General features: G+C 40.2%; 1 protein-coding gene across 4 annotated transcripts in view; it reads left to right on the plus strand.

Moving 5' to 3' along the window:
• LOC123312936 (rho guanine nucleotide exchange factor 10) overlaps window positions 1-26,652 on the plus strand; it is a 37,917-nt gene extending 11,265 nt beyond the window's left edge. The window contains exons 2-10 of one of the 4 annotated variants that reach the window (XM_044897526.1): window positions 6,142-7,100; window positions 20,853-21,033; window positions 22,106-22,358; window positions 22,680-22,856; window positions 22,935-23,231; window positions 23,288-23,380; window positions 23,465-23,689; window positions 23,753-24,448; window positions 24,565-26,652. In XM_044897526.1, coding sequence (XP_044753461.1) covers window positions 6,146-7,100; window positions 20,853-21,033; window positions 22,106-22,358; window positions 22,680-22,856; window positions 22,935-23,231; window positions 23,288-23,380; window positions 23,465-23,689; window positions 23,753-24,448; window positions 24,565-26,427 — 4,740 coding nt within the window. In that variant the 5' untranslated portion in view covers window positions 6,142-6,145 and the 3' untranslated portion in view covers window positions 26,428-26,652. Of the gene's footprint in view, window positions 1-6,141; window positions 7,101-11,461; window positions 11,937-13,394; window positions 13,659-18,013; window positions 18,290-20,852; window positions 21,034-22,105; window positions 22,359-22,679; window positions 22,857-22,934; window positions 23,232-23,287; window positions 23,381-23,464; window positions 23,690-23,752; window positions 24,449-24,564 lie in introns of those variants that run through there. The other 3 variants (XM_044897528.1, XM_044897530.1, XM_044897527.1) reach the window with 3 other exon arrangements.
• Window positions 26,653-27,823: the final 1,171 nt, after the last annotated feature.

The following is a 27,823-nucleotide window of genomic DNA, read 5'->3' on the forward strand; positions in this document are numbered from 1 at the left end:
GGATGGGACGGCGGGGTTGAAAGACTTACCCTTAAAGTTCATAATTTTTTTTCACAAGGAAAACGGCGACGGAGCACAAACAGATTTTGTACGATGATTCAGTAGGGCTAAAGGAACATTCTGATGAAAAAATTTCGGACTTCGGATGGGACGGCGGGGTTGAAAGACTTACCCTTAAAGTTCATAATTTTTTTTCACAAGGAAAACGGCGACGGAGCACAAACAGATTTTGTACGATGATTCAGTAGGGCTAAAGGAACATTCTGATGAAAAAATTTCGGACTTCGGATGGGACGGCGGGGTTGAAAGACTTACCCTTAAAGTTCATAATTTTTTTTCACAAGGAAAACGGCGACGGAGCACGAACAGATTTTGTACGATGATTCAGTAGGGCTAAAGGAACATTCTGATGAAAAAATTTCGGACTTCGGATGGGACGGCGGGGTTGAAAGACTTACCCTTAAAGTTCATAATTTTTTTTCACAAGGAAAACGGCGACGGAGCACGAACAGATTTTGTACGATGATTCAGTAGGGCTAAAGGAACATTCTGATGAAAAAATTTCGGACTTCGGATGGGACGGCGGGGTTGAAAGAGTTACCCTTAAAGTTCATAATTTTTTTTCACAAGGAAAACGGCGACGGAGCACAAACAGATTTTGTACGATGATTCAGTAGGGCTAAAGGAACATTCTGATGAAAAAATTTCGGACTTCGGATGGGACGGCGGGGTTGAAAGACTTACCCTTAAAGTTCATAATTTTTTTTCACAAGGAAAACGGCGACGGAGCACAAACAGATTTTGTACGATGATTCAGTAGGGCTAAAGGAACATTCTGATGAAAAAATTTCGGACTTCGGATGGGACGGCGGGGTTGAAAGACTTACCCTTAAAGTTCATAATTTTTTTTCACAAGGAAAACGGCGACGGAGCACAAACAGATTTTGTACGATGATTCAGTAGGGCTAAAGGAACATTCTGATGAAAAAATTTCGGACTTCGGATGGGACGGCGGGGTTGAAAGACTTACCCCTAAAGTTCATAATTTATTTTCACAAGGAAAATTTGTTTGTGCTCCGTCGCCGGTTTCCTTGTGAAAAAAAATTATAAATGTTAGGGGTGAGACTTTCAACCCTGCCGTCCCATTCGAAGTCCGAAATTTTTCATCAGAATGTTCCTTTAGCCCTACTGAATAATCGTACAAAATCTGTTTGTGCTCCGTCGCCGCTTTCCTTGTGAAAAAAAATTATAAATGTTAGGGGTGAGACTTTCAACCCCGCCGTCCCATCCGAAGTCCGAAATTTTTTCATCAGAATGTTCCTTTAGCCCTACTGAATCATCGTACAAAATCTGTTTGTGCTCCGTCGCCGTTTTCCTTGTGAAAAAAAATTATGAACTTTAAGGGTAAGTGTTTCAACCCCGCCGTCCCATCCGAAGTCCAAAATTTTTTCATCAGAATGTTCCTTCGGCCCTACTGAATCATCGTACAAAATCTGTTTGTGCTCCGTCGCCGTTTTCCTTGTGAAAAAAAAATTATAAATGTTAGGGGTGAGACTTTCAACCCCGCCGTCCCATCCGAAGTCCGAAATTTTTTCATCAGAATGTTCCTTTAGCCCTACTGAATCATCGTACAAAATCTGTTCGTGCTCCGTCGCCGTTTTCCTTGTGAAAAAAAATTATGAACTTTAAGGGTAAGTCTTTCAACCCCGCCGTCCCATCCGAAGTCCGAAATTTTTTCATCAGAATGTTCCTTTAGCCCTACTGAATAATCGTACAAAATCTGTTTGTGCTCCGTCGCCGCTTTCCTTGTGAAAAAAAATTATAAATGTTAGGGGTGAGACTCTCAACCCCGCCGTCCCATCCGAAGTCCGAAATTTATTCATCAGAATGTTCCTTTAGCCCTACTGAATAATCGTACAAAATCTGCTTGTGCTCCGTCGCCGTTTTCCTTGTGAAAAAAAATTATGAACTTTAAGGGTAAGTCTTTCAACCCCGCCGTCCCATCCGAAGTCCGAAATTTTTTCATCAGAATGTTCCTTCGGCCCTACTGAATCATCGTACAAAATCTGTTTGTGCTCCGTCGCCGTTTTCCTTGTGAAAAAAAATTATGAACTTTAAGGGTGAGTGTTTCAACCCCGCCGTCCCATCCGAAGTCCAAAATTTTTTCATCAGAATGTTCCTTTAGCCCTACTGAATAATCGTACAAAATCTGCTTGTGCTCCGTCGCCGTTTTCCTTGTGAAAAAAAATTATGAACTTTAAGGGTAAGTCTTTCAACCCCGCCGTCCCATCCGAAGTCCGAAATTTTTTCATCAGAATGTTCCTTCGGCCCTACTGAATCATCGTACAAAATCTGTTTGTGCTCCGTCGCGGTTTTCTTTGTGAAAAAAAATTATGAATGTTAGGGGTGAGACTTTCAACCCCGCCGTCCCATCCGAAGTCCGAAATTTTTTTACCAGAATGTTCCTTTTGCCCTATTGAATCATCGTACAAAATTTGTTTGTGCTCCGCGGCCGTTTTCCCTGTGAAAAAAATTATGAAATTTTAGGGGTTAAAGTTTCAACCCCGCTGTCCCATCCGAAGTCCGAAATTTTTTGATCAGAATGTTCCTTTAGCCCTATTGATCCATCGTACAAAATTTGTTTGTGCTCCGTCGCCGTTTTCCTCGTAAAAAAAACCTAATATTAAGTGTTCAACTTTTCACCCACTGTCCCTCCTCCCATGGAATATTCGTTTCACCATATTTAATATGTTAAAGCTCCGCCGCATTTATTTCTGTGAAAAAAAAACTAAGAATTCCGTTACATTCGCATGAGAAATGTATTTGCGACCGTGCGCCACTGGTCCAAGCGTTCGGCTATTTCCGTCAAACAGTCTGCTGGAAACAGTCTGCCAACTTCACAGCGGTCTTATTTTAAGATCCTGCTCTGTACTTGACATAGTCTAATTTCTGTAGGAAATATCTTCTTCAAATGACCATTCAACCGAAATTATCAATATTGTCTTTCATGAGCGAAACAGTCCATCTCATCATGATTCAATTTTCTATTCATCGAACCCAACTGGTAAACGTAGAAATAAACAACGGATACAATAACACATTAGTATTGATGGCGTTCTCATGCACATAAATCACTAATAAATTGGGTGCAACTGACATGGTGGTATTATTACAATGAGACCATACAATTGCGAGTTAGCTCGAAAAAGGCCCTAGAATTAAACACAGTGTGTTAATAAACAACTACGGATGCGTTTGGGCTCGCGTTTGGGGCATTTCTCCTGTGCAGAATGCAGTGCTTGGATTTTGAAGGTTATAGGACTCATTTGCTCAGATTTCTATGAATTGAAATATGGAATGAAGTGAGAAGTTGAATTATGATGGAAATTGAATCAGCTTTTGCTCTGATTTTGATTTGAATCGTCCACGATCTTCGAATAATTGTATTTTACGACTCTCGAGTATATAAATAAATTTCTGCTCCCCGAAATGTTTGTTCCAGGAAATAGCGGCAATAGAAACACTGCACCACGATTATCGCCTCAAATAATTCCTGTTCAAGATAGTCCCCGTGACAATTTGGTTTTTGACGATACCGATATCAACACTCGAAATCATTTTTTATCGAAAAGTGTCACTGGAGAGTGGTAGTCGGCTTTGAGCAACTAAAGGCCACATCCTTTGCGTGGGCTCAAGAACATGCTTGTGTTCGCAGCCCAGATAAGATACTATGTTGTAAGACTATCTGCCTTCTCCCTGAAATGAAACAGAACATCGTATACACGAGGAGGAGGAAACATTCGAATGTACGATACGAATATCGATCAGAAATCCGATTGGTTCATTATTTTCAGCGATGAAAGTAGCCGAAAAATCAACCAGCCTTCACGTTTCTTCCAGGACTAAAATACCAATAATATCATTTTAAAGAGAGCCCACAATCTAAACCCAAATGACCCCTTTCTGTTTGGCCTGTCAACGAAATACAGGAAAATGCCAATAATTGGCATCTGCCTGACCATGGAACAATAATAACGCTACCAGCTGGTATGGACCACGTGTGGTCTCTCCCGTGATCGCTTGCACTAAATGAAATGTGCAGTTTTTACTCTCCTGAAGACAGGGACGAATCCATGCATATCGTAGAATTCGAAATAAATATTTAATGGTCTCAGTGTGGTTTCTCTATTAGTTTTATCATTTCACATTCCTATTTTATTGAGGCGGGTCAGGTGATTGCTCGTTAAATTGACAAAGAATTCCGATGTCGAATGAACGACAGTTATCGCAGCTGAATCGACCATAAAGTCCGTTCGGATGCGCTTCTACGCTGTAGGTAGAAGATGCGTTAGCGCTATGGCATCTGTCAAAATGGATTTTTTCCTCGTGGATATCTTCGCAACCGTCTGCATCATGAATTTTCGTGGAATTCAACGGTGGCAAGGAGATAAATTGGATTATCTATCTGTGTCGAGCTGCAGTCGTTTCAGTTTTATCGAAATTGAAGCTGATACTCGTTACTAGATCTATACCCATTAATATTAATTATACCCCTCACGTATCAGCTACATTTGAGGCAGTTAAAAAATAACAATGATTGTTAATTCGAACTAACAAACTCATTTAGAGAAACAATGGATAATCACTCTAACTATAAACGCCCCTATAAACAATGCTATTGTTTTTATCGTTTTTCATTCGTGTGAACAAAGATATACGAGCTGTGTCGGATAGGCCAGATAAACCACTTTTTCAACCAGTTTTTAGAGTTTGTAGTCTTTCATCTATATCGATAAAAATTTCTTATATTTCACAACAGTCAAATTGTTGCTGAATCGACTTATAATTTCCAATTACGAACCACCACTGAAAAATCATAACTTCATTCACACAAAACGTGAAATTTCAAGGAATGGGATTAAAATCCATGCATCCACGATATAGGAGTCTAGGCCTTTTCTTGAACCAATACCTCAATCGATCTGACACAGTTGAATTAATTGAAGAGGTACATGGTGATAATGATCTAGAGCTGGGAAATACTTGTATGAACTAACGTTATTGGTATTTTAGGGTGGTATAGATTACTCACTTCTTGCTCCGCTTCAATATGCTGGTAGCTCGTAAAATAGAACGCTGTGGTAATAATTCGAATTGTATATTCCTCAACATGAATCATCTGTTCCAATAAGGATAAAGGAAAGTCGACTTCGATTTGATTGAATGCGTTTGAAAGCAAGATGTATACGTAATAGTTTTAATAAACGGGTCATTACTACTACCTCGTTCATCGTTTTAAAGCTTGATGACAATAAATCTAAAATGAGCAAATTACAGTCCTAACGAGAAAGAAATTGAAGTCAATAGTCCCTCATGTGTGCCAGCCGCTAAAATTCCCTTTCGAAGCTTTAAAACCTACTCTGAAACCTTAGAAAACCACGTAGAGGGGTTGCGAATTTCAACCAATCAAACCCCTGCTTTGTCCGTTCAGGTGAACGACTGGAACAGGGGACGTTGTTGTTTGTCGCAAGAAATTTTTCAGCCTGTTCGATCCTATCTTAAATAATTGACTTCCCGTGAGCGCACCAGGTCGGCTGTGATTTCAATTATAATACGTCCGTTCTTCGAACACAATTGCTTCTCCTATATTTGTCTTTGTTCCGGACGAAACGAAGGCGTTAACAATGCGTGTAATACAGCTTTTTTCTCGGAATCTCTCCTTCAATGTAGGTAAGGGAACTTGTTAAAATAATCGAAGATCTTCTTTCGTTTACCTGCCACTACAGGGATGCGTCTAAACTCAACGTCAAGCCGGAAATATACGTTTCGGATCAGGTGAAATATAGCGAGATCGAGGGCGTGAAATTGTGGTTCCACCAGTGGCGTAACAGTAGAGTGGCATAGCGGGTCTCCCAACTGAAAAGATACCGAGCATAGAAGAGCTTTTTTATATTCTAAGGGTGGCACATCCGATGAATTTGCCACGGGCCCAAATGGTGTTGTTACGCCACTGGTTTTTACCCAGTTGGTCCAGACTTTAATCTCTATACTGCGAATGATGTGTACTATAAAATTTGAATGCTAAAATGATTGTATGACCATCAGTAACCCTTTTTATTCTAACTCGTCTCTCTTCCCCAGATAAATGTGGCAAAAGAAACATCTCAAGGGACAACCATGCCATGTGGAACGCCCCCAAAACTCCCCCCAGCCTCACCTGATCCAGCACCACCTTCAGCCCAAGAAATCGAACCTTGCGACCCATCGATGTTCATCCCAGACGCTCCAACATCGAAACCCGTATCTGAAATTTCCTCCCCCACCTAATTATCCACCCCCGGAGCCCTCCCTACAACCCCTGGCCATGATGGAGGAACAAGTGCAGGCGGTGGCCGGACATTCCGCGAGACGCACCCCCCAGGAGCACCCCTGGGACCTGCCAAACGACTATTCCTACGCGTACTACGAGCCAGGTCCCCCAACCAGGCACACCAACGTGCCCCCCAAGGGGATGTACAAGGAGGGGTCGTACACCACGCACCACACCTACGTCACCAGGTACGGGACCGAGGAGAACATCTACGAGGAGATCAGCGACATGGCCAAGGCCAGGCTGCTGGCCCCCATCCACCAGCGTCAGGAGTCCATGGCGTCCATCAACCAGAGCCTGGTGGAGGAAGAGGTGAGGAGGGTGCAGAGCGGACATAGGAGGGTCTTGGGCGAGCTGAACCTAGCCGTGGAGGCCATGCTGATGCCCTCCAACTCCAGGGAGGGTAGCGACGATACCGACCGCGAGAATGACGATCAACTCGCCGATCTACTGACTGTGGGACCTACGGATGACCTTCTATCCCCCCACGTGCCCATGATGGACTTGGACAGTGGTTTTAGTGGTAGTTCTAGTGGTGCTAGTTATAGGAGCGCTGGTGGGAGTTTGAGGAGGGGATTCAACAGGTCCAAGTCGTCGAACACTTGCGTGGCGCGGTCCTCGACGCCTGTCGATACCGGTAGTGGAGGGGGTAACAAGGGATTTTGGGGGAAGAAGGCTTGGAAGAAGATCACGTCCTTCCCTTCGAATATCAGCCTGAACAAGCAGAAAGGTAGGTGGTCAAGCATAATTAGAACCAAAGAGGCACAAGTACTTTAGATGACTGTGGTAGAACACAGATTTCGAGCATCTGCTGACTATATAACCATAGTGACGTCAGCAGCGGTCTCATTTACTCTCTCTATTGGTCTCTATTCGTCATGTGGTACAAATTTGTCGAAATATGATGGCTTTTGACAGATTTATAAGTCTCTGACGCCACTGTGGTTTGATAGCAGCCATTAGGAATAATTATATGTATTTATATCTGTCGTCAATGCGTCAAATTCTGTAAAATATGGAGCAATCTTTGATGAACTCGTGGTTCTGCCGAAATACAGCGCTGCTGCTTCGTTTCCAACAGTCCACTCTGTATATTGATCTGGAGGACAATGTGTATTCAGCAATAGGTATAGCACTCTGCCCTACAGTAATCTCTTGATCGCGTGGCAATTTTTTTGGACAACTTTTTGCCGCAAAGTTTCTAAAACATATTACAATTCGTTTTTGGTCGGAACGGACCAAACCTACGAATATGTTATACGTTTTCCGATCCCTTAAATCTCCCCGAGCTTTTTTCCTCTCTAGACGGCCCATAAATAGATCAGAACGTTTTTTCTGCTCCATTTGTCTTCAATCCAATGAAAGAAGACGTCGGAAATTTACTCATTTGTAACTTTGGACGCCTAAATAGCTTTACCGCGCTTGGTATGGAATCTTTTCTGACAGCACGGATGAGCGATGCTGAAAAATGGGTGTTTAGTCAGAGGAAAAAAGTTTCTAATCAGTAGGACTTTCTATCCAAAAGTTAGTGGAAACTCGTAGATTGAAATATATCGAATTTTTTTCTCCGTGACGTAGAATTCAAAAGGTACTTAAACAAGTACAAATATTATTTTGAATATGCATGTTTTCTTATCCTAGTTCCAAGTGATAAAAATAATTAAGTCACTTTATCAGAAATTGAAAATAAATATTTTGACGTGTGATACGACTGACCAATGTTACTGTTTTCATAGATTAAATCCCAAATTAGATCAAATTCATTCTTCAAAACGTCGAAGATACGCCACTCATTTCATTCAATAAATTGTGGAACTTTCTTAACCTCGCTCAATGCCACATTGATAAATGAATACCGAACAACGATAAAAAGTCATTGAATGAATAATTTTCAAAATCATTTTCTCTATTTACCCACCCACTCTTTTGTTTGTTCTAAAATTACGAATTTATGATAATGTGGGTGTAGCCACACTGGCAACGCGATAAATCACTGATATTACTGATTGTGTTAACTTCGGGGTACCTCATACAAATTATGACCAGGATTATACGAATGCGCTCCACTGAGCTTTGATAAATTACCATGAAAACAATGTTTTTTCCTTCAGTCCATTTTCATTTCCGACTTTCATTCAGGCTAGGTCTCGATGACTATTCTTTGAGTTATAAAGGAATACTTTACCATATAGTTATTTTATTCCTGTCTTACAAAAAGAATTTTTACAATTTGCCATGTTTTTTCCTCGTTGAAAGCATCGTATGCAACGATTATTCGAATTAATTAATTATAGAGTCAATAGATTCTTGCTTGTCAATCCAGTACCTCTATATGTATTTCATCATAATGAACAATGGTTAATGGATTTATTCTAGAAAGTGGAACAATGAATGTGGCGTCCCGTATATCATAAAAAACATGCATTTTGAATCCCACGTACAATAGAGCCTCATGTTTTTCAACTGACTACCTTTTTGTTTCATATCAATAGTTACTTAACGTGATTTGCCTTAATAATTTTTTTTTCGGGAAACTATAAGTATAATTCAATTTGACCATTCTTTAAGTCCCCATTTTCATACTTTTCATCTCTTTTCCACCGCAAGAAGCGTCACTACGTGTTTCTACAAGCAATCGATGAAGAAATTTCAGAATTGAAGCAGTGTTGCTCACACTGTACAAATTTTCGAACTGAATTTCGTTGTATGATTCCACATTTTTCTTCTCACGAGGTTTAAAGGGGCAGGAAATAAAAGGCAATTAAAAATTTTTATAGGTGGATCCAAAACCAGAAGGCCGGTGCTGTGAGCTCGACGAATAAGATGACGAGCAATAAAACTGTCAGCGTTGTGGAAAAATAACCATCACACTGGCGGATTCCAACAAGATTCTCATAAATACACAGACGTATAATTATGAACTTGCGTGTCATCATCCTAATTTATATGAAGCTCGAAACTTCCCATAGCGCCATCAAATCATGTTTTCCAAAGGGGAATTTACGGAATGAATCAAAAGCCAGCCATCTACTTATGACAAAAATTGCGTACATAAGAGTTATAGAAAACCTGACAAGTCTTCAACCAACACGTAAAGTGTTACCTTCGGATTAATATGCAACTTAGCCATTAAATGGTATTGCCACCCCTTTAAAGAAAATGGCTCTGGTAACCCATTACTTCAGGTCCGAAAGAAAGAATTTCCCAGGTGGACAGTTTTATGTGCGCCATCCTGTATGTAAATCATTGGTGTGGTTGTTAGTAAAATTTATGTGCTACACGATACACACATATCATTTCGAGATAACGCCTTCTGCATTTCAAAAAATATTTTTACTTGGGCGAGGATAATATTTCATAATCCACCTGATTATCATTCCTAAGTTTGACAGATGGTTGTGGACGTAAGTAGACTACTGGAAACAAGAAAAAAATAACACGGAATAGGTCAAGCGATGTGTCACAACTAGCTTTATAAATATTTCCGCTCTTTAAATATCCTAAGTCCGAGATACTCATAACGCTTTCACAGTTGATATATTTCGAAACTAAAACCTTCGGCTAGTAGTTAAGCTTTCATGTGAAAAATCATTATCTGTGGTCGGAAACGGTGGATAAATATTTATACGTATACCTACTTTGACTGTGCTGTTGATTTAACAGTTTTTTTCTTCGTGAATGAATCACACTCGGTTCGTTTTGCTGAAATCGAGTCTGAATCAATAGGAACGATTGATATTTGATGATTTAAAGACGTCTTAATCCTTTATAGACTTACGACTTGGTTCTTCAGTTTTGGGTAGGTGATAATGATGGTCTCGGAAGCTTTTCCATTCTCATGATTCACCTGTAATGTTGATTGCCCGGTTGGTTCTTTGATAAATGGTTTATCTCCTGCTCTCGTAACAATTTCAACATATTCCTAGAAAAAAATCGGATTAGTTTAGGAGCTGAAATAGAAAACATGCGTAGTTTTGAGACTGTGCATCTGTGGGTGGCGATGTAGGCAACACACATTACATGGTGCCATATCGTTAGTTGCATACGCACTCGAACTGTAATCGTAGCGTCATTGTATTGTATAAAGCCAACATAAGGTCCTTTCCGTTTACATAAAAAGTGTAGCACTTTTCTACACTAGATTATACTATTCGTTTGGTGATTGAATTTACTCCAGTGTAGAGGAGGTGTATTTTATCTATATCTCCTTTTGACTATGTATAGATAAACTACACTTCCTCTAAACTGGTGTAAATCAAATCGAGTGTAGAAAAGTGCTACACTTTTTATGCAAACGAAAGGACCTATAGTAGCTTGTTTTCGTTCATTTGCGTACTGATTTTCCCCGAAAATTCTCATTACAAGGCATATTTTCGAGCATACTTTATACGACCACGTGGAAATTTGGATACTTATGAGTTTCATGAGATTTTTGCGACAATTTTGTTTTGGGTGAGAGAAGGGATGTTTATGGTCTGAATTATTTCTGAAAAAGACATTGGTCAGCTGTTTTTTTACTGGAGGAACCTAACCGAAAAAAAAGATAAAAAAATCGGTTGTAATCCTGAAAGGTTCCTCACAGCTCTGCACTCATTTCGAAGGTTGGAAATTGGGGAAAAGCAATAGGATAATGAGTTGTGAAAAACCGAAAATTTCGGGGATTTTACAACTTTTGCGAATGGTTTGCAGCTTTTCTCTCGAAAAAGCGCATAGTATGAGCTGAAAGGCCTTAAAATATTCCAATTCGGCGAAAGCGTTCGCCCAGGGTAAGTGGACTTTTAATGAAACATCCATTTCGAGCATAAGACCGTGGCTGACCGTTACAACAAAATACTTCCATAACATTAAGAGCACTCTGGGGTTCACAAAACCTATGTAATCGTACATTGACGTCTGGTCCCCCCCTAACACCGTTCAAATTACATAACTTCTGCATCAGCGAGCAGACAAGCCTCGACTGCCATATTCCACAACATCCGCTCGGTTCTTCTTCCTCCGATGACCACCCGCACCCCAGAACCAACCGATCGTCGCGTTATCTTATCTAATTTCTACGAAGAGAGTCGGGGCCAGCTCACCAACAAACAACCTTATCGGCCGAGCGGCAGTTTGAGCAGTTTCCATCCAGCGGGGTACGCGCCCAATGCCCAAATCGCTTTAATTATAAATTTAAAAAGGTAAACGGCTTCTTCCTGCTATTCACGAACAATGAACACTGACCGACCAGTCCCGTAGCGGCAGGTATAGGTACATACCATGAAAACGGACGCCATTGTTGTGGCAGACCGCCGCCGTACCATCCGCGCCGGGTTTTTTTGACGGATTTCGACAAGTTCGGCGATTTAAATCTTGAAACACGTTCGTCTCGAGTATGTCGGACCTAACCTAACTTAACCTCACCTGGTCTAACCTTCACCCCCGCGGGTTAACGTTCAACGGCCTCTCGGCGTTTGTTATGGTTGTGCGGAGTGAGAGTGTTATGTTTACGTTGTGAACTGGTGATCCCTTTACAAGATTATTTCGCATAATATGGATACCGCCTATGACGGCGTCGTTCTCATCAAATGTAAGTTTCCCAGCGTACTCGATTCTATGCGCTTTTTTTCCCTCTGGGGCCAGAGCCTGTCGGAATGTTCAAGGTTTGACACAGTCGAGTCGAACCGAAGGATTTTCTGAGTTACTTTCATATCGACGGAGTCCGCAAGAAGTTCGGTTTTGTTTGGTTCGATCGGTCGTGGTTAATTCATTTTGTACGCGTTTTTAAACTGGGGAGGATACGGGTTTGGTGGTACTCTTAGGTTGAGCACAAATCAAAAGTGTCGCTGGACTAATAAGAGACCATCCTATTTTAAGAAAACACACGAACCTTATATCAATTAAGAAAAATAGAAATGAGACGAACTTTGCATCCCCGTAAATACAAATGGTGTACTATCTTACCCTAAAATTTCACTTCAAAATCTCCATCGATAACAGAATGACAGGTAAAATAGTGGAAGAGTACTTACTCTTCTGATAACTTTATTAAATGCCAAATTTGACGCTACTGTTTCAGTCGAAAACAAAAGGAGGGTGCATGAAAGAGACGAAGCGAGGGACGTTGCAGTCTGAGGTCATGTAGCAATGGATCCGACCTTTAGTTCTAGGAAATTGTCCGATATATCTGGTGGTCACGCTCAACTATCATGAGAATCCTTAAACAACATAAATTCCATCCTTATAAGATTCAATTATATATTAGATATCTATTTTTCGGACGAGTGTTCGTTTCAACTTAACGGCATTGGTCAGATGAAAATCCAAGATTGTTTCGTGAGGTGCATACTCTGCTTCCCCAAAAATTTAATATTTGGAAGGGTTTTATGGAAATCACATAATCTGTTCCTTTTTTATACCCGGTAATCTCACTGGACAAATTTATTCAGATCTATTAGAAAACGCTATTTATCCAGCCTTCGTGCAAGTATTGGAGAATGCAGCAGATCATCAAACGATTAATTTTCAATGAACGAATCACAAAAGTAAGTACTCTTCCACTATTTTATCTGTCATTTGGTTATCAATGGAAATATTGAAGCGAAATTTCAGGAGCAGATAGTACTCGATAAGATCTTCAACATGAGGTATCGCAACAACCCTCATCCCTATTAAAAATAAAGGGGTGGGGGGCTTGCATTTACGGGGAAGCAAAACAGAAATTGACGGTAGATTTTCATTTTGAAGCCGGCAAATCGAGGTGTTGAGTTTTCGTTGGCCACACTGTATGTAAAACCGGACCCAATAAAATAATGATTTCATACGATTTGAGGCCGTTATTCTCGAGGAGCCGAAACAATTCATCCGATATTAATGAATTCGCAGTTTAATGTTGCGTGCATTCGGCCTGCCCATACAGTTTCAAATTTCAAGAACTGAATCGTTTCGAATCTTATCCTTCCCATGCCTTCGGACTCCTGCTGCTGGTCGGACAGATCGTAGACAGTGGCGCGCCTCTGAGGGAACGCGAGCGTTCACGCCGGTGGTAAAAATAAAATACCTTGACGGGAGTTGTTGATAGTCGTCATGGTAACACTACCAGAGCTTACGCTCGAAATCGAAGTTCGACTGAATGTGTGTTCATGATCGGGTTAAAATGAGCGTAATTTCGATTTTTTTCGGTGCAAAAATGAGTGCTTTGTCGTCTGTACTTTGGACGCTTTGTGAAAGCTGATTGACAGCTTGTGATTGGTTCAATTAAGTTCTTCTGGATGAATGGCCGAGATGGGTGATGAAATAGTTTTGATCAAGTGTGAGTTCGTTTTTGGGCATCCCTATGACTAGTGATTTCTATGTCGAAAAATGGTGTGGGTCTTTCATATAATCTTTTCTGAGCTTGGATCTGTATCCAAGGATATATCTATAATATATCTATAGGAGTCTGTACTCCTATAGATTCTAAATCGATTTGAAATTTTTTTTTGAAAGCAGAAAAGTGAAAATTGGAGCAGACATTCTGTGGGAGCCAAACGGTTTTTCCTACCCCTTGCGATTATTTCTAAGAAAAAATGAAAATTGCTTTTCAGGTGCTATTTTTTAATTTCCTTCAGTGAGCTTCTTTTGAGATGGGGTTGCTCAAACAATTCATATGAAAGACCCAGAAATCTTCCCTTCAATTTTCTTGCAACTTTACATTTACACCCTGTATTCGACGTAGAATCTATTGGAAAGATCATTTGAATTCCATAGATTTCAATTCATCATTTACCAAAATACATAGGTACTAAATGTATCCTCCAGAAATGTTCACAGTGTTATCATGTTTTGATGCTTAAAACATAAGTTCACCTTAAAAACCATGAGAATCAATGTGAATGATAATCATCAGAGATAATATCAATTTTTTACAACTAATGCAAGACCACTTTTTGGATCAATAAGGTAGCAAACGGTTAAGCACGGTCAAAATGCAAATACGCCAAATTCCCAGAAATAGACGTGTTATAAAACCTTTATTCATGCATACCACAAATAGGTTACTCCGACACTTTTAGAACATATGACCTCTGTTCAGGCATGCGGTGGAAGTACGTAAGGGATCTTAACCTTGAGCTGAAGCTATATCAACAAACGTGCTGAGCGAAAAAAACTGAAACCCGATCACAAAAATTCTTAAAGCCAGTATCCAAACTCGTGAGATGTTAATGTGTCGGTGTGGGTTGGAAATGGAGAAAACAGAATATACCTGCTAAGTATACATATTTCGAATTTCTCGAATGAGTTTTTTTTTTCGAATAGGGGCGATGTAGAAGGTTTAAGGAATAAGCGAAAAAAAGGTAGCTTGGTGTGGTTCGGTTCACGCTTTTGTTTTTTAAGTACTAATTGATCTGTATTTTTTGAAATGTTGGAAAAATATCGGTGAGGCAAGCGGCGTCGAGTGAGGTCAGTATCTGGATGGGTGACCTATGCCATTTGATTCCTTCCTGGGTTTTCCTTCCGAAAACCGCTGCTGGAAGTCGAGATCTGACCGATAGCCACTCATTCCGTGTATTTTACTCTCTAACACCCAGATACAAGTTTCAAGAACAAACTCTATTAATGACCCCGGTCCGAAAATATATCCAGACACATGGCAGTTCGTATTATTGAAAACGAAAATAGTTGGACGTTGAAGCGTTTTGCTCGGTGATGTGCTTCTCGGGATGGGGCTTTCTAACATGAACTTAATGAGCTCATTACCATCTTCCACGTAGGTCACTAGATTTATAGCGTGTTACTCGCGTATTAAATTCGGGACAGATGGGATATGTTCCGAATGAATCTTCAAAGTTTGTCATCATTGTCACTATAAGAAATTCAGTGCATCCAGATACTGCGCACTCTGCCAACGCAACTTGGCTCATAAGAGGGCATACATTTTCTTTAATAGAGAAAGAAAAACACTACTACTCAAAAGTTGACCTTCCCAAAAAGATGGGATCAGTTAAAACCTCCTCAAGACCGAACGGTTGTGCCGAAATGGATAAAGTTCTCAGATTTATTACTAGAAGAGGTGCTCTTTCAGAATATGTATCACATTAAGATCTACGATAATTTTCTACCACGAAAAGTCATAGTTACTACCTTACCACCACGAAGAGTTATAATTACTACCACGAAGAGTCATAGTGACTACCTTACTACCACGAAGAGTCACAGATACTACCTTACTACCACGAAGAATCATAGTTACTACCTTACTACCACGAAGAGTCATAGTTACTACCTTACTACCACGAAGAGTCATAGTTACTACCTTACTACCACGAAGAGTCATAGATACTACTTTACTACCACGAAGAGTCATAGTTACTACCTTACTACCACGAAGACTCAAAGTTACTACCTTACTACCACGAAGAGTCATAGATACTACTTTACTACCACGAAGAGTCATAGTTACTACCTGACTTCCACGAAGAGTCATAGTTACTACCTTACTACCACGAAGTGTCATAGTTACTACCTTACTACCACGAAGAGTCATAGTTACTACCTTACTACCACGAAGAGTCATAGATACTACTTTACTACCACGAAGAGTCATAGTTACTACCTTACTACCACGAAGACTCAAAGTTACTACCTTACTACCACGAAGAGTCATAGATACTACTTTACTACCACGAAGAGTCATAGTTACTACCTGACTTCCACGAAGAGTCATAGTTACTACCTTACTACCACGAAGTGTCATAGTTACTACCTTACTACCACGAAGAGTCATAGTTACTACCTTACTACCACGAAGAGTCATAGATACTACTTTACTACCACGAAGAGTCATAGTTACTACCTTACTACCACGAAGTGTCATAGTTACTACCTTACTACCACGAAGAGTCATAGATACTACTTTACTACCACGAAGAGTCATAGTTACTACCTGACTTCCACGAAGAGTCATAGTTACTACCTTACTACCACGAAGTGTCATAGTTACTACCTTACTACCACGAAGAGTCATAGTTACTACCTTACTACCACGAAGAGTCATAGATACTACTTTACTACCACGAAGAGTCATAGTTACTACCTTACTACCACGAAGACTCAAAGTTACTACCTTACTACCACGAAGAGTCATAGATACTACTTTACTACCACGAAGAGTCATAGTTACTACCTGACTTCCACGAAGAGTCATAGTTACTACCTTACTACCACGAAGTGTCATAGTTACTACCTTACTACCACGAAGAGTCATAGTTACTACCTTACTACCACGAAGAGTCATAGATACTACTTTACTACCACGAAGAGTCATAGTTACTACCTTACTACCACGAAGTGTCATAGTTACTACCTTACTACCACGAAGAGTCATAGATACTACTTTACTACCACGAAGAGTCATAGTTACTACCTGACTTCCACGAAGAGTCATAGTTACTACCTTACTACCACGAAGTGTCATAGTTACTACCACGAAGAGTCATAGTTACTACCTTACTACCACGAAGAGTCATAGTTACTACCTTACTACCACGAAGAGTCATAGATACTACTTTACTACCACGAAGAGTCATAGTTACTACCTTACTACCACGAAGAGTCATAGTTACTACCTTACCACCACGAAGAGTCATAGTTACTACCTTACTACCACGAAGAGTCATAGATACTACTTTACTACCACGAAGAGTCATAGTTACTACCTTACTACCACGAAGAGTCATAGATAGCTGATGGAGCTCGATGAAATTTCGAGATTTATAACTAGAAGAGTTGCAATTTCAGAATACATACTACATAAATATAATGCTCTACGATGATTTTTCTGGCAGATGGGTTCAGTTAAAATTTCCTCAAGACCAAACAGTTGTGCCGAAATGGATGAAATTCTCGGATTTATTACTAGAAGAGTTGCTCTTTCAGAATATGTATCACATTTAGATCTACGATAGTTATCCTGGAAGAAAAACTACTCGAAAGTTCACCTTAGAAAAAATTTCAATCTGCCATATCTGTTATATTCGACGCATATGTATTTCTGGTTGCATAGGCTTCAAGTCACAGTTCTCAATTACCAATGAGAAAGATTTTCACTTTTACCTTCACATCAATCCCAGCTGCGTTTCCTGAATATCAGAGAACATTATCCTTATCCTTTAGTATGAAAGATCGTTAAAATAAATATCTATGATAAATACGATTATGATCGCCCAAGAGCCATGCTAATTGAACCGGTTTGCCATATTCTGTATAGCGTTCACGCCCCCACATCATGTTGCAACCAGGATTTTATAATCGCCATTGGGATCACTTTTATTCGTTGATCCCAATTTTTCAATTTTCATCCTCCGATGTTGAGCACCAAGAAATCCTATTTCCACGGTATTTTTGTAGATCTCAAACAACGAAAAACGTCTTCACGCCTTCGATGCTCTTACACGAAAACTACTTGCGCTAAAACCACGCAAGTTCGGGATCGAAGCTGAATCAGGAGGAAATTCATTTTTAAATTTCTATTCCGAATAATGAAAATTTCGAATGCATCGTTTTCGTTTCTATCGGCGGTGAATGAGAGAAACAGTTGTTGCCAAAATCATACGCGCGACATTTATTGGACGATCGTACCCATGAACTGCAGCCGTAGATGGTCAACCCGACCAAAACGGTAGAAGGCAGCAGGGGACAAAGAGCGTTTTGCGCTCAGTCGTAGCATCTAGACCTAGAGGGACAACAGAGAGCAGTCTCTCTGTCACGTGAAGAGACAGAATCCCTATTCATCTAAGCTCGCGAGTTTTTGCCTCGTTCGCAAATCGATGTAATTTTTTTTGCGCGATCTTGTGCTGCTTTGAACCGGTGTGGGTGGTGGCTGGTGCCTTGGTTATTTTTGTGGATAACACCCTGGTTCATTTATGAGATCGTTCTTTGTTAGAAAGCAGAGTGTCCCTATACGTAAGTTCACTTTATAAATATCCCGTACAATGCTTCAGGTTTAATCGAGAATCTTTTTTTATGTTTCTTTTTCATCCAATTCCAACCGTTCCTACAGAATGAACTTAAATGAACAATATAGCGATTCATTCTCCAATTTGGATGTCAGTATACAGGATGTCCCAAATTCGTGAGGGGATCTCGGAAACTGGAATAGCTACAGCAAAACCGATGAAACATTTCCGAGCTCTTTTTCAGAGAAGCAAAGAATGGTTAAAACCGTAGCCTCCTACGATTTTTCGTTTTTGAGTTGCTAGCAAAAAAATGAGATTTGGACGATTTCGAAAAGTTCTCATAACTTTGTTGTCTTCGAAGTTACAGATCTGAAACTTGAACCTTCTACAGGCACTTTTTTACGTAGAATCCACTGATTTGCTCAAAAGATTTTTCATTTCGAATCATTAGGCTAACTTTCGTTTTTTTGAATGCGAAATTTTATTGAATTTGTAATTTTTGAATTGGAAAAATACTTTCGTCAGTAGATTCTACGTATGAAAGTGCCTAAGAAGGTTCAAGTTTAAGATCTGTAACTTCAAAGACAAAAAAGTTATGAGAACTTTTCGAAAAAGTCAAAATCTTAATTTTTGCTAATTACTCAAAAACGAAGACTACGGTTTCCTCCATTCTTTGTTTCTCCAAAAAAGAGCTCTATAACGTGTCATCGTTTCAGAGATTCTGGACATCGATGGGACACACTGTACATACATAATTGTATTGTTGAAAAATTTCTACTTTCTTCAAGGATGGTACGAAATCCTTACATGTGGAGTTCTACTTTTTCGTCTCCTTTTAAAAGTCTCTTAATTGTTCGATAGAAATCCAACTATCAAGTCTGAGGTGTGATGAGCCAGAGTTTATTTTTAACCTGAGTTTCCGAGAAAGGTACCTCGGACTACCAATAATTCAAATGTTTGTCTTATGAAACTTAGGAAAACACGATGCTATATTCGGTATCAATGAAATAGGTGCATATCGAGTATAAGTGTACTCAAATAGTGTTGCTCTCAGGGTGTCTCAGTACATTTTTCCCTGCATATAAAACACGAGGAATAAAAATGAAAAATTGATATTTGGAAGAATCTCCTGCTTAATACAGTCATACACTATGACAAACAAATCTCGAATAAGAAGAAATATGTCCAGAAGTCTCGATTTATCCTTTTATGAAGGGGTGAATCCGACCGAATCAAAAAAACAATCAATCTCTAAGTTTTTCCCGGTGGAAAATACGAGTGAAACGATTCGTGAGATATCTGGCTCCATGCATTTGAATAACAAATACCGGATGTGGCCGTTTGAACGGTCGCAGTATACCAAACTTCCTCTGTTTTCAATTAAGACCTGGCAAGCAGCATCGGTTCAATTATCTCTCGTCACAGCGTGCACGTATTCATATTCGTATAAGTATCTTAATTCGGTCTAATTGAAGCGGCCTGTTTTAATCGGCATCCAGAGAATCATTAGCAATTAAAACATGCCGGCCGCATTTCAAGCTGATATGGTCGTACGAGGCCAAACTGAAACAGATCTGCGTTTTCAAGGGATAAGAGCGAAATGTTCGAATTGCGCGCTGTCATAATGACACATCAGTTACGTCATGACCACAGATTACAGAGTCATGACGGACCGATAGGTGACATATGGGCGTTGAACATGGATATACATAATGATAGCTACATAAGTGAATAAAAGCCATAATATGCGAGAAGAATACTTTACTTTACCACCATTCTGGAAATTTAAACGAAAATCAATTTTGTCTGAAAGATTTTCACGCAGAATCCTGGGGTCGTAGTTTAAAGAACGGGTAAACTACAGCCCTCTTAAGGACAGTTTAAGAGGGCTGTGGGTAAACCATGATTTGATCCTTTTGACGTTTATAAATACCGGGATGTTCAATAGACATCATTCAGACTACAAATTGATACACCATATAGGTTTATTTTCACAAACCTAATAAAACGATCGATCAGTCTGTAACTACCTACACATAAATACAAGTTTAGTCGCTGGATGATTAATGCATTTAACGTCTAGTTGTTTGTTGACGTAGTAAATGTGCAACATTGAATTTAATGATGGTAGCAGCATTGGTCCAAAGGTTTTCCGTTGTTCTAAAGGTAGCAACCTCCGCTAAATATATAAGTCCACTAAACGATCGTGGAAGGCCGTGAGATATCAAAATAAATATACTGAAAATGCAGCTGAAATGGAGAAAATGCAGAATTCTGAATGTGCTCAAACTGAACTGTTTGTTTAGTCTGTTCAGATGATGAAATCCACATCCACATTCCTCGACAAACCTATTTGAAACAATTAGCACAAAAATCGTTGTGACTTTGTCAATTATGACCAAAATAACCATGAACCAACGAAATGTTTAGGTTTTCTTGAAAGTTGCCGAAGGTCACTAGATAAAACTGGTGCAAAAATGAAGTACTTCCAAAATTTGAAAGCGCACAGTTAAGATCCGTACTAAAAAAAATCTCACGACTGTGATAACCGAAAATTTTCCTCTTTACAGATGAACCTCGTATGCAGTCTGGCCTATGGGAAGATACATCATGTGATAAAAGGATACCTCTGACCCATACGGGTCACGGACACAATTTTCAACGAAACCTCTCACACAGAAGCTCAGAAGAGAGCTGGTGCTCTGGATCTGACCACGAGATCTCCTCCGACGAAGAAAGTGATAGAAATAGGTGAGTTTCTAGGCTCCTTTTTCCATGGATCCCTCGATGATATAAAACCCTAAAGCCATATCGGAAAATACCAAAAAAACCCGGGAGAATTTTAGATATTTTGACATTTACCGAACGCCCATCAATTTGACAAAAGTAAGGTTAACGAAAAGGGGTGGGTATTAGTACCGATCGTGTCATATGCAAAGAGTAGTGTTTCTCTCCACGGTATTTATGTAATTCATTTCATTTTGGACGGAAAAGATTGATTTCCTGGCCTAATATTAATGAATTTGGTATTCTTAACTTCCAATCTCGTTGAGGCTCAGAAAACGGTAGTAAAAGACGCTTAATCCCACAAACTGACGAATCGGCAGATTATACGTTATTAATAGAGAGTGAAATTGTTAAGAGTGCCGTAATAGATTACTCCTGAAGGTGATTAGCATACCATTAACATTATCCTCTATAACGCACTTGAGATTCAAGGTCAATGAATAAATTACAACACAAACAAAGCCATTGAATGCATTCAAAGTGGCCCGAATGATTCATCCTGTAGCTGTCAGTCGGAAAGTTCCATATAGAACAGGCTATCACGCCTATATGCACCCACCGCCATGCTGTGTAGTTTATTGAGATCCTTATGATAATAATAAATGCTTTCATAAGTTCCTGAATTCGATTGGAAAAAGAAACTTACAGAGGGACATGAATATCTGCTCGAAATACTCGGTTCCTAGGATACTTTTGACAATCTAGCAACATTGTAACTCTGAACCCATGACGTCATTGCCCTCGCTAAAATAAATAGACTATCAAACCAGAGTCTATGGTTTTCCGGCTATAAAAACTGTTTTTTTTTAACAGCTTTTGATTGAACAATGAAGAACAATGTATGTTTTCAAATCATTCACTTACCGGATTACACAATTTTGTTGAGCAATTATTAGGCGATTTCTATGAAAAATATGGCGACCATTTCCCTTACAAGAAAGATCCGCCATATTGAACATAACTGCCTTACTATCGAAGTCTGTTAATCAAAGTACATTAGCAATAAAATACGCCCTGTTATTAATCCCCTCCGCAGGACCAATGGACAATTGAGGAATACCTTCAACAAAGCCCTCACCCTCTGTGATAAATTAAGGGGTGGATCATCGAATGGACACCGGCTTTCACTCGACGCCACACTGCCAGTGGACCCTAACAATCAAGGTCGCCTATCGAGGTGGTTTTCGATCAGAAGAGGCAGCTGTCATCAGTACGACATCGAAAATGTCGATTCCCCACACGTACCAAAATCGCCTCAGGCTAGGCACAAGATGCCTCTTCTACCCGAGGTAAGTTGGCGTTCTGGCATTGAAAGTGTTAACCGATAAGAACGGGTCTATGTTGACAGGTTGCGGCAGCCATTTTTTCTAGTGTCGTCTGTCAAATTTTTTGGTTCATTATTGTCATCTGTCACCTGCCACAATGATTTGTCATTGTGGAAGGTTATGCACGATAGAGTGAGACTTTGAGCCTCCTCTCAAATTTTTGCAAGAGACGCAGCTTGCTTTATTCAATCGATAACATCGACCTACGCCTACTGAAACATCCCTAATATATTCTTGGCATTTCTAACACTTCAAAACACCTCTGAGAAGATCACTTTTCCATAGGTTGAAGAGGAAACTTGTTTCCCTAACTGTACCACACAACAAAGAAGGCAGCAACCACCTAGTCTGCCTTCACCTCCCCCACATCTATCCCCGCAACAAATAAAGAGGAGGATGATAGTGGCAGCAATTGTACATAGTGAAAATTCGTATGTTGCCACCCTTCAAAGGCTTGTGAATGTGAGTCATTTTGATTTATATCGATTCTGAACTTTTGAGTGATTTAAGGCTAAGATTAAAGATGAATTTTCTTGACAGGACTACAAGAGGCCACTTGAGGAAAGCAACCCCCCAATCCTCAGTAACTCCAAAATATCCACCCTCTTCTACCGACTTCCGGAGATACTCCAGTGCCATACCCTGTTTAGAATAGCCCTAGCGGAATGTATAAAAAATTGGGATACTGAGGAGAAAATAGGAGATGTGTTCATAGCGTCATTCTCTAAGGCTATAGTCTTGGATATCTACAGCGGTTTCATCAATAACTTCTCCATAGCCATGGATCTAGCCAAGATGGAGGCCAAAAGGAAATCGGCTTTAGCGGATTTTCTCAAAGTGAGTCTAAGCGAAGAATGACATCTTGAAGAGTCTTCTAATTTCGATCTTTCCAGGTCAAACAAATCAGCTCTCAAGATCGCCTGTCGTTTTTTGGGTTGATGGTGAAACCTGTGCAGAGGTTCCCACAGTTCATACTATTTTTACAGGTGGGTACATACCTTTACAGTGCTATTCTCTTGGACTCTCGATGAAATGCTCCCAACAGATTTTATCCTTTATAATTGTCGCAGGATCTTCTGAAACACACACCAAAAGGCCACCATGATCGTATGTCCCTTCAACTAGCCCTCACACAGTTAGAATCCTTGGCAGAAATGCTGAACGAAAGAAAGAGGGAATCGGAACAATACCAAGCCTTCAAGGAGATGCTCAGAAACATCAGCGGTAAATTCTCTGCAAGGCCTCTGTCTGACGGCAACCGGTATCTGTTGCGAGAGGACAACGTCACTCAAATTGTAAGTTAGAAGAGAATTTAATGTACCCCAACCCGATGTTGACCGTTTGTTTCGTTTTTACAGGAGTACAACCAAAACGGACACATCGTGAAGGCCAAGAGTAGAAGACTCCTGCTCCTCAACGACCTGGTGGTGTGCGTATCTGTGTCGCCCAAAGTTTCCGACGATTTTGGATCGAGCGAAAGACTGAGCTTGAAGTGGACCTGTCCCGTGTCCGACATCGAGGTCATAGATTCCACCACTTCGCCGACCCTGAGCAGGGTCTTAGCCGGAGGTTTGAACAAAGGGGGCAGTTTGAAATCCAACAATTCCTACGACGGATCCCAGCCGCAAGACGTGACCAGTTTATGCGCGGAAATGAGCAACCTGATGCACGATTACGAGATCATGAGGAGGGTGGCAGATCTCGTTGGCACCCTCAAAGGTTCCTACCCCAACATGACGGCGGATAATGTCAGGAGGATCTTGCATAACATACAGAATTCCATACAGGAGAAAGACGAGGAGATCGCTTGGATGGACTCGTGTTGTCTGCAACTGGTCGTTAGGACCAAGGGAAAGGAGGAGAAATTAACTTTCCAAACTGACAATTCGTCGATCAAGAGCGACTGGATCACCGAGCTTCGATTGGCGCAGTTGGCCATGGATGCTAACAATTCGCCTGCGTGGGAGATACCGGAACAGGAGCATAGGCCTTCGACGAAGATGCCGTTATTTGTGAGGTCTCATTGTATATACAGGTCACAGCATCAAACAGAGGTAAGAATGACTTTTATGTCAGGGGATGCTCTGAACCTGAATCTGTACAACTAAAAACAGAATTATTATACGTGTAGCATCTTCATCTTCCACTACATTATGTATTTCTCTTCCAGGTTCGTTGTGGATGCTACTTCACTATAAATTTACCAAAGACTACCAAGAGGAGGCATTACCAAAGTTACTTGTGGACGAGCACGTGGAACGGCGCGTCTAGCCACATCACAATCATGGCGCAACACCAACAGCAAACGGGCACCTTCAAAGAGATCGCCTCTTTTCCTCTGACGGAAACGGAGGTGGTTTCGATGGAGTTCGTCAAGGGTCACAACGGTCAACAGTGCGATACCGTTTGGGTGGGTACAAAGAGCAGAAGGATCATCCTTTATTCAGCCGATGACGCCGAGAGACTGGAGGAGATAGGTAGTACGACCGTCTTGGACAGCGTGAACGAGATAAAATACCACTACGAAAACGTTTTCGTGGCTCTGAACAACGGAACGTTGCTGATTTTCGGACGCGACCCCGTCAATCAGATTTGGCAGCTCCAGAATCCCCAAAACTTGACCTTAGGCGCGGAATCGATAAGCAGTCTACTACCCATCAATTCTAACATTTACGCCTCCTGTGGAAACAAAGTTTTCGTGTTAAACGCGGCGTCCGGCGAAGTTCAGAAGAATTTCCACGTTCACGAGCATTCGGGACCAATAAATCTGATGGCGCATAGTGGAATAGGCCTTTGGATCTCGCTGAAACAATCTAGCACCGTTTGTTTGTACCACACGGAGACTTTCAAACATTTACAAGACATAAACATAGCTTCGAACGTTACAAGAGTTTCGAACTTGAATGGGAGATCTCAAGTGTACGTCACTGCCTTATTAGCTTGTAAAGGTCTACTCTGGGTCGGTACCAACGTAGGGATCATCTTAACAATACCCTTACCTCGACTGGAAGGCGTTCCAATCATAAGCGGCCGAGTCAACATCTCCTACCACGCACATTTCGGACCAATATCATTTTTGTTATCGCTACAACCAAAGAACTACAGCAGCCAAATCAAAACGCTGAAAGAAACGAAGAAGGAGGAACCGCAAAACGAAGAACAACCGTCGGAAGACAACCAGAGGGAGAAAACTCCCGATAGACCAAAAATAGAGAAACAACTCTCCGATACATCGGACACTAGCTCGAAATTAAAATACAACAACACGTCCACAAGTCCAGTGGTCTTGCGCAGACGGAGATCGAAAGAAAGCGATGTTTCCAGGCTTTCCAAAACGTTACCAAGGAGTTTTGGAAACGTTGGGTCAATATTTTCAACGAGCAGTACATCGTCTCAAAGTTCAGGTGATACCTGCGATGTTTATGGCTTATATGGGGAATTGATGTATATTAAAGGCTACGAAGAGGAGGAAAATATGTTGACGGATGCAATATATGAATCAGCTAGAAGGAGTGATCCCGAATTGGCAGCTATACCTAGCAAAGTTAGCACGTTGGACCGTAGACTCAAGATGAAAGTCAGCAGGCCGAGGTCTTTAGATTTATCGAATTGGTCTGTGGATTCGAAATCTTCCAGCATATTCACTTCTTCGGGTAGCGAAGAAAGCATGGCGATCAAACACGGACAAAGTGTATCACGAAACAATTCCAATGCTAGTAGACAATTAGATGATGTTTGTGAACACAATAGCGTAAACGAAGTTAGAGAAATTGAAAATGCAGAAAACGTTTCTGTGGTTAATCAAAATCCTAGTTTTAAGATTTGCAATAATAAAGGAGCCAGTTTGAAAACTTCGACTAAGAATGTTATAGATAGCAATACTCGTAAAACTGTTATCACCATAATGGGAGGTAGAGGTTATGTGAACTGGAGACAACCATGCTGTTCTATCGATAAGTCTAAAAATGCATCTATATTTAGGGATACTAATAGTACCGATGCTCATCTTGTGATATGGGAGTTGAAATTGTGATCTAAAATAATCAAAATTTTTGATAATGTTCATTTCAAATGTCCACAATTTCTTTAAGGATTCACATACCCTATTTTTAGAGATTTTTAGATATATATTTTAACTTATTTGTTACAAGTCTATATTTATTTATTTCCAGCATTTCGAAATTTCAATTCAGATATTTGTAAGAAAATATTGTATATTTTATAATAAATATCATGTTGAATACTTCATTTTTCGTTATTGGTGCAGTTTTTATGCCTGAACATCATCCCCTTCCATCTTAAATTTTTATTTTCATTTTGATCAATTTTAGTATAGTTATCCGAAAATGATTCGACATTCGACGGAAATTCGCTGAAAAATTCAATTTTATTCGACTAAACTTAAAATTTTCTGGGTTATGGCGTTACTAAGGCGATAATTCCAAGATGGCGTTCACGTTATCGTCATCCGTCCATTAGATGTTCGTCAATGTTCAGAATCGTCTTTATAGTGTTGGAGTTACGGGCATTAGATTAGATATTGATGTTTTCCGTATTCCTGAATATTGTTATCCACGTCCACTTATCTTTCGGAGCATTGGGGTGGAGTCTGTTATCAGAATCGTTTTAGTGGTAGTAATTTCAAGAGCCATTGTTATAGCGTATTAGGATGGACTGGATATTCCAATGACAAATGGTGTAAATAGCTTGATCTGAACTCACCAAAAACAAATTCTCTACTTGCTCGACCTGTAGGTACATCCTAAACTTGAATCACAGGAGGAAGGTTGTAGTTTAGGTTGAACCCTCTCGTCCCTCTTTCTGCGTCTTCCATACACTGTTAACGGCACTATCTATTTTGGAGGACAAATCCATACTTATTTTCTATGATTCAAAGGAAAAAACATTCAAATAAATTCGTTACACAGACATATCCATTATGGATGAAATCATAGATCATATCATAGATAACCTGATGGAATACCGATGAGTCAATACGCTATCTTGCGAAGACGATTACGATATCAACAGATGTTCTTCTTCATGTATTCACGAGAGAGTAAATGAAGAATCAGCGTAAACAACCATGAAATCTCAGAAATATGTTGATGAAGTTGTCAACGGAGCAGTCCCAAAAGTTCACGCAGGAAAATTCTGTTTTTCTCGATGATATAGCAGACATTAATCTCACCATGTGGTTACTTCTATCAAAGAAGCATTTCCTCTAAGATTCCGTGACCCAAATGCAATTGAGAAATTGGTCCCAACCATTTACAAACAGCCATTTTCTTGAAAAACTTGGTGGAAGGCATGCAGAGAAGATGCCAAGCAGTTATGGATGAACTTGGAGGTCGTACTTTATATTGGCTGGGTTTTTAACTCCCCATTAATTTTGTTGTAATTGTTATGGATTAATCAAAATATATAGA

The sequence above is a fragment of the Coccinella septempunctata genome, chromosome 5, assembly GCF_907165205.1.
Source record: "Coccinella septempunctata chromosome 5, icCocSept1.1, whole genome shotgun sequence".
Lineage (NCBI taxonomy): Eukaryota > Metazoa > Arthropoda > Insecta > Coleoptera > Coccinellidae > Coccinella > Coccinella septempunctata.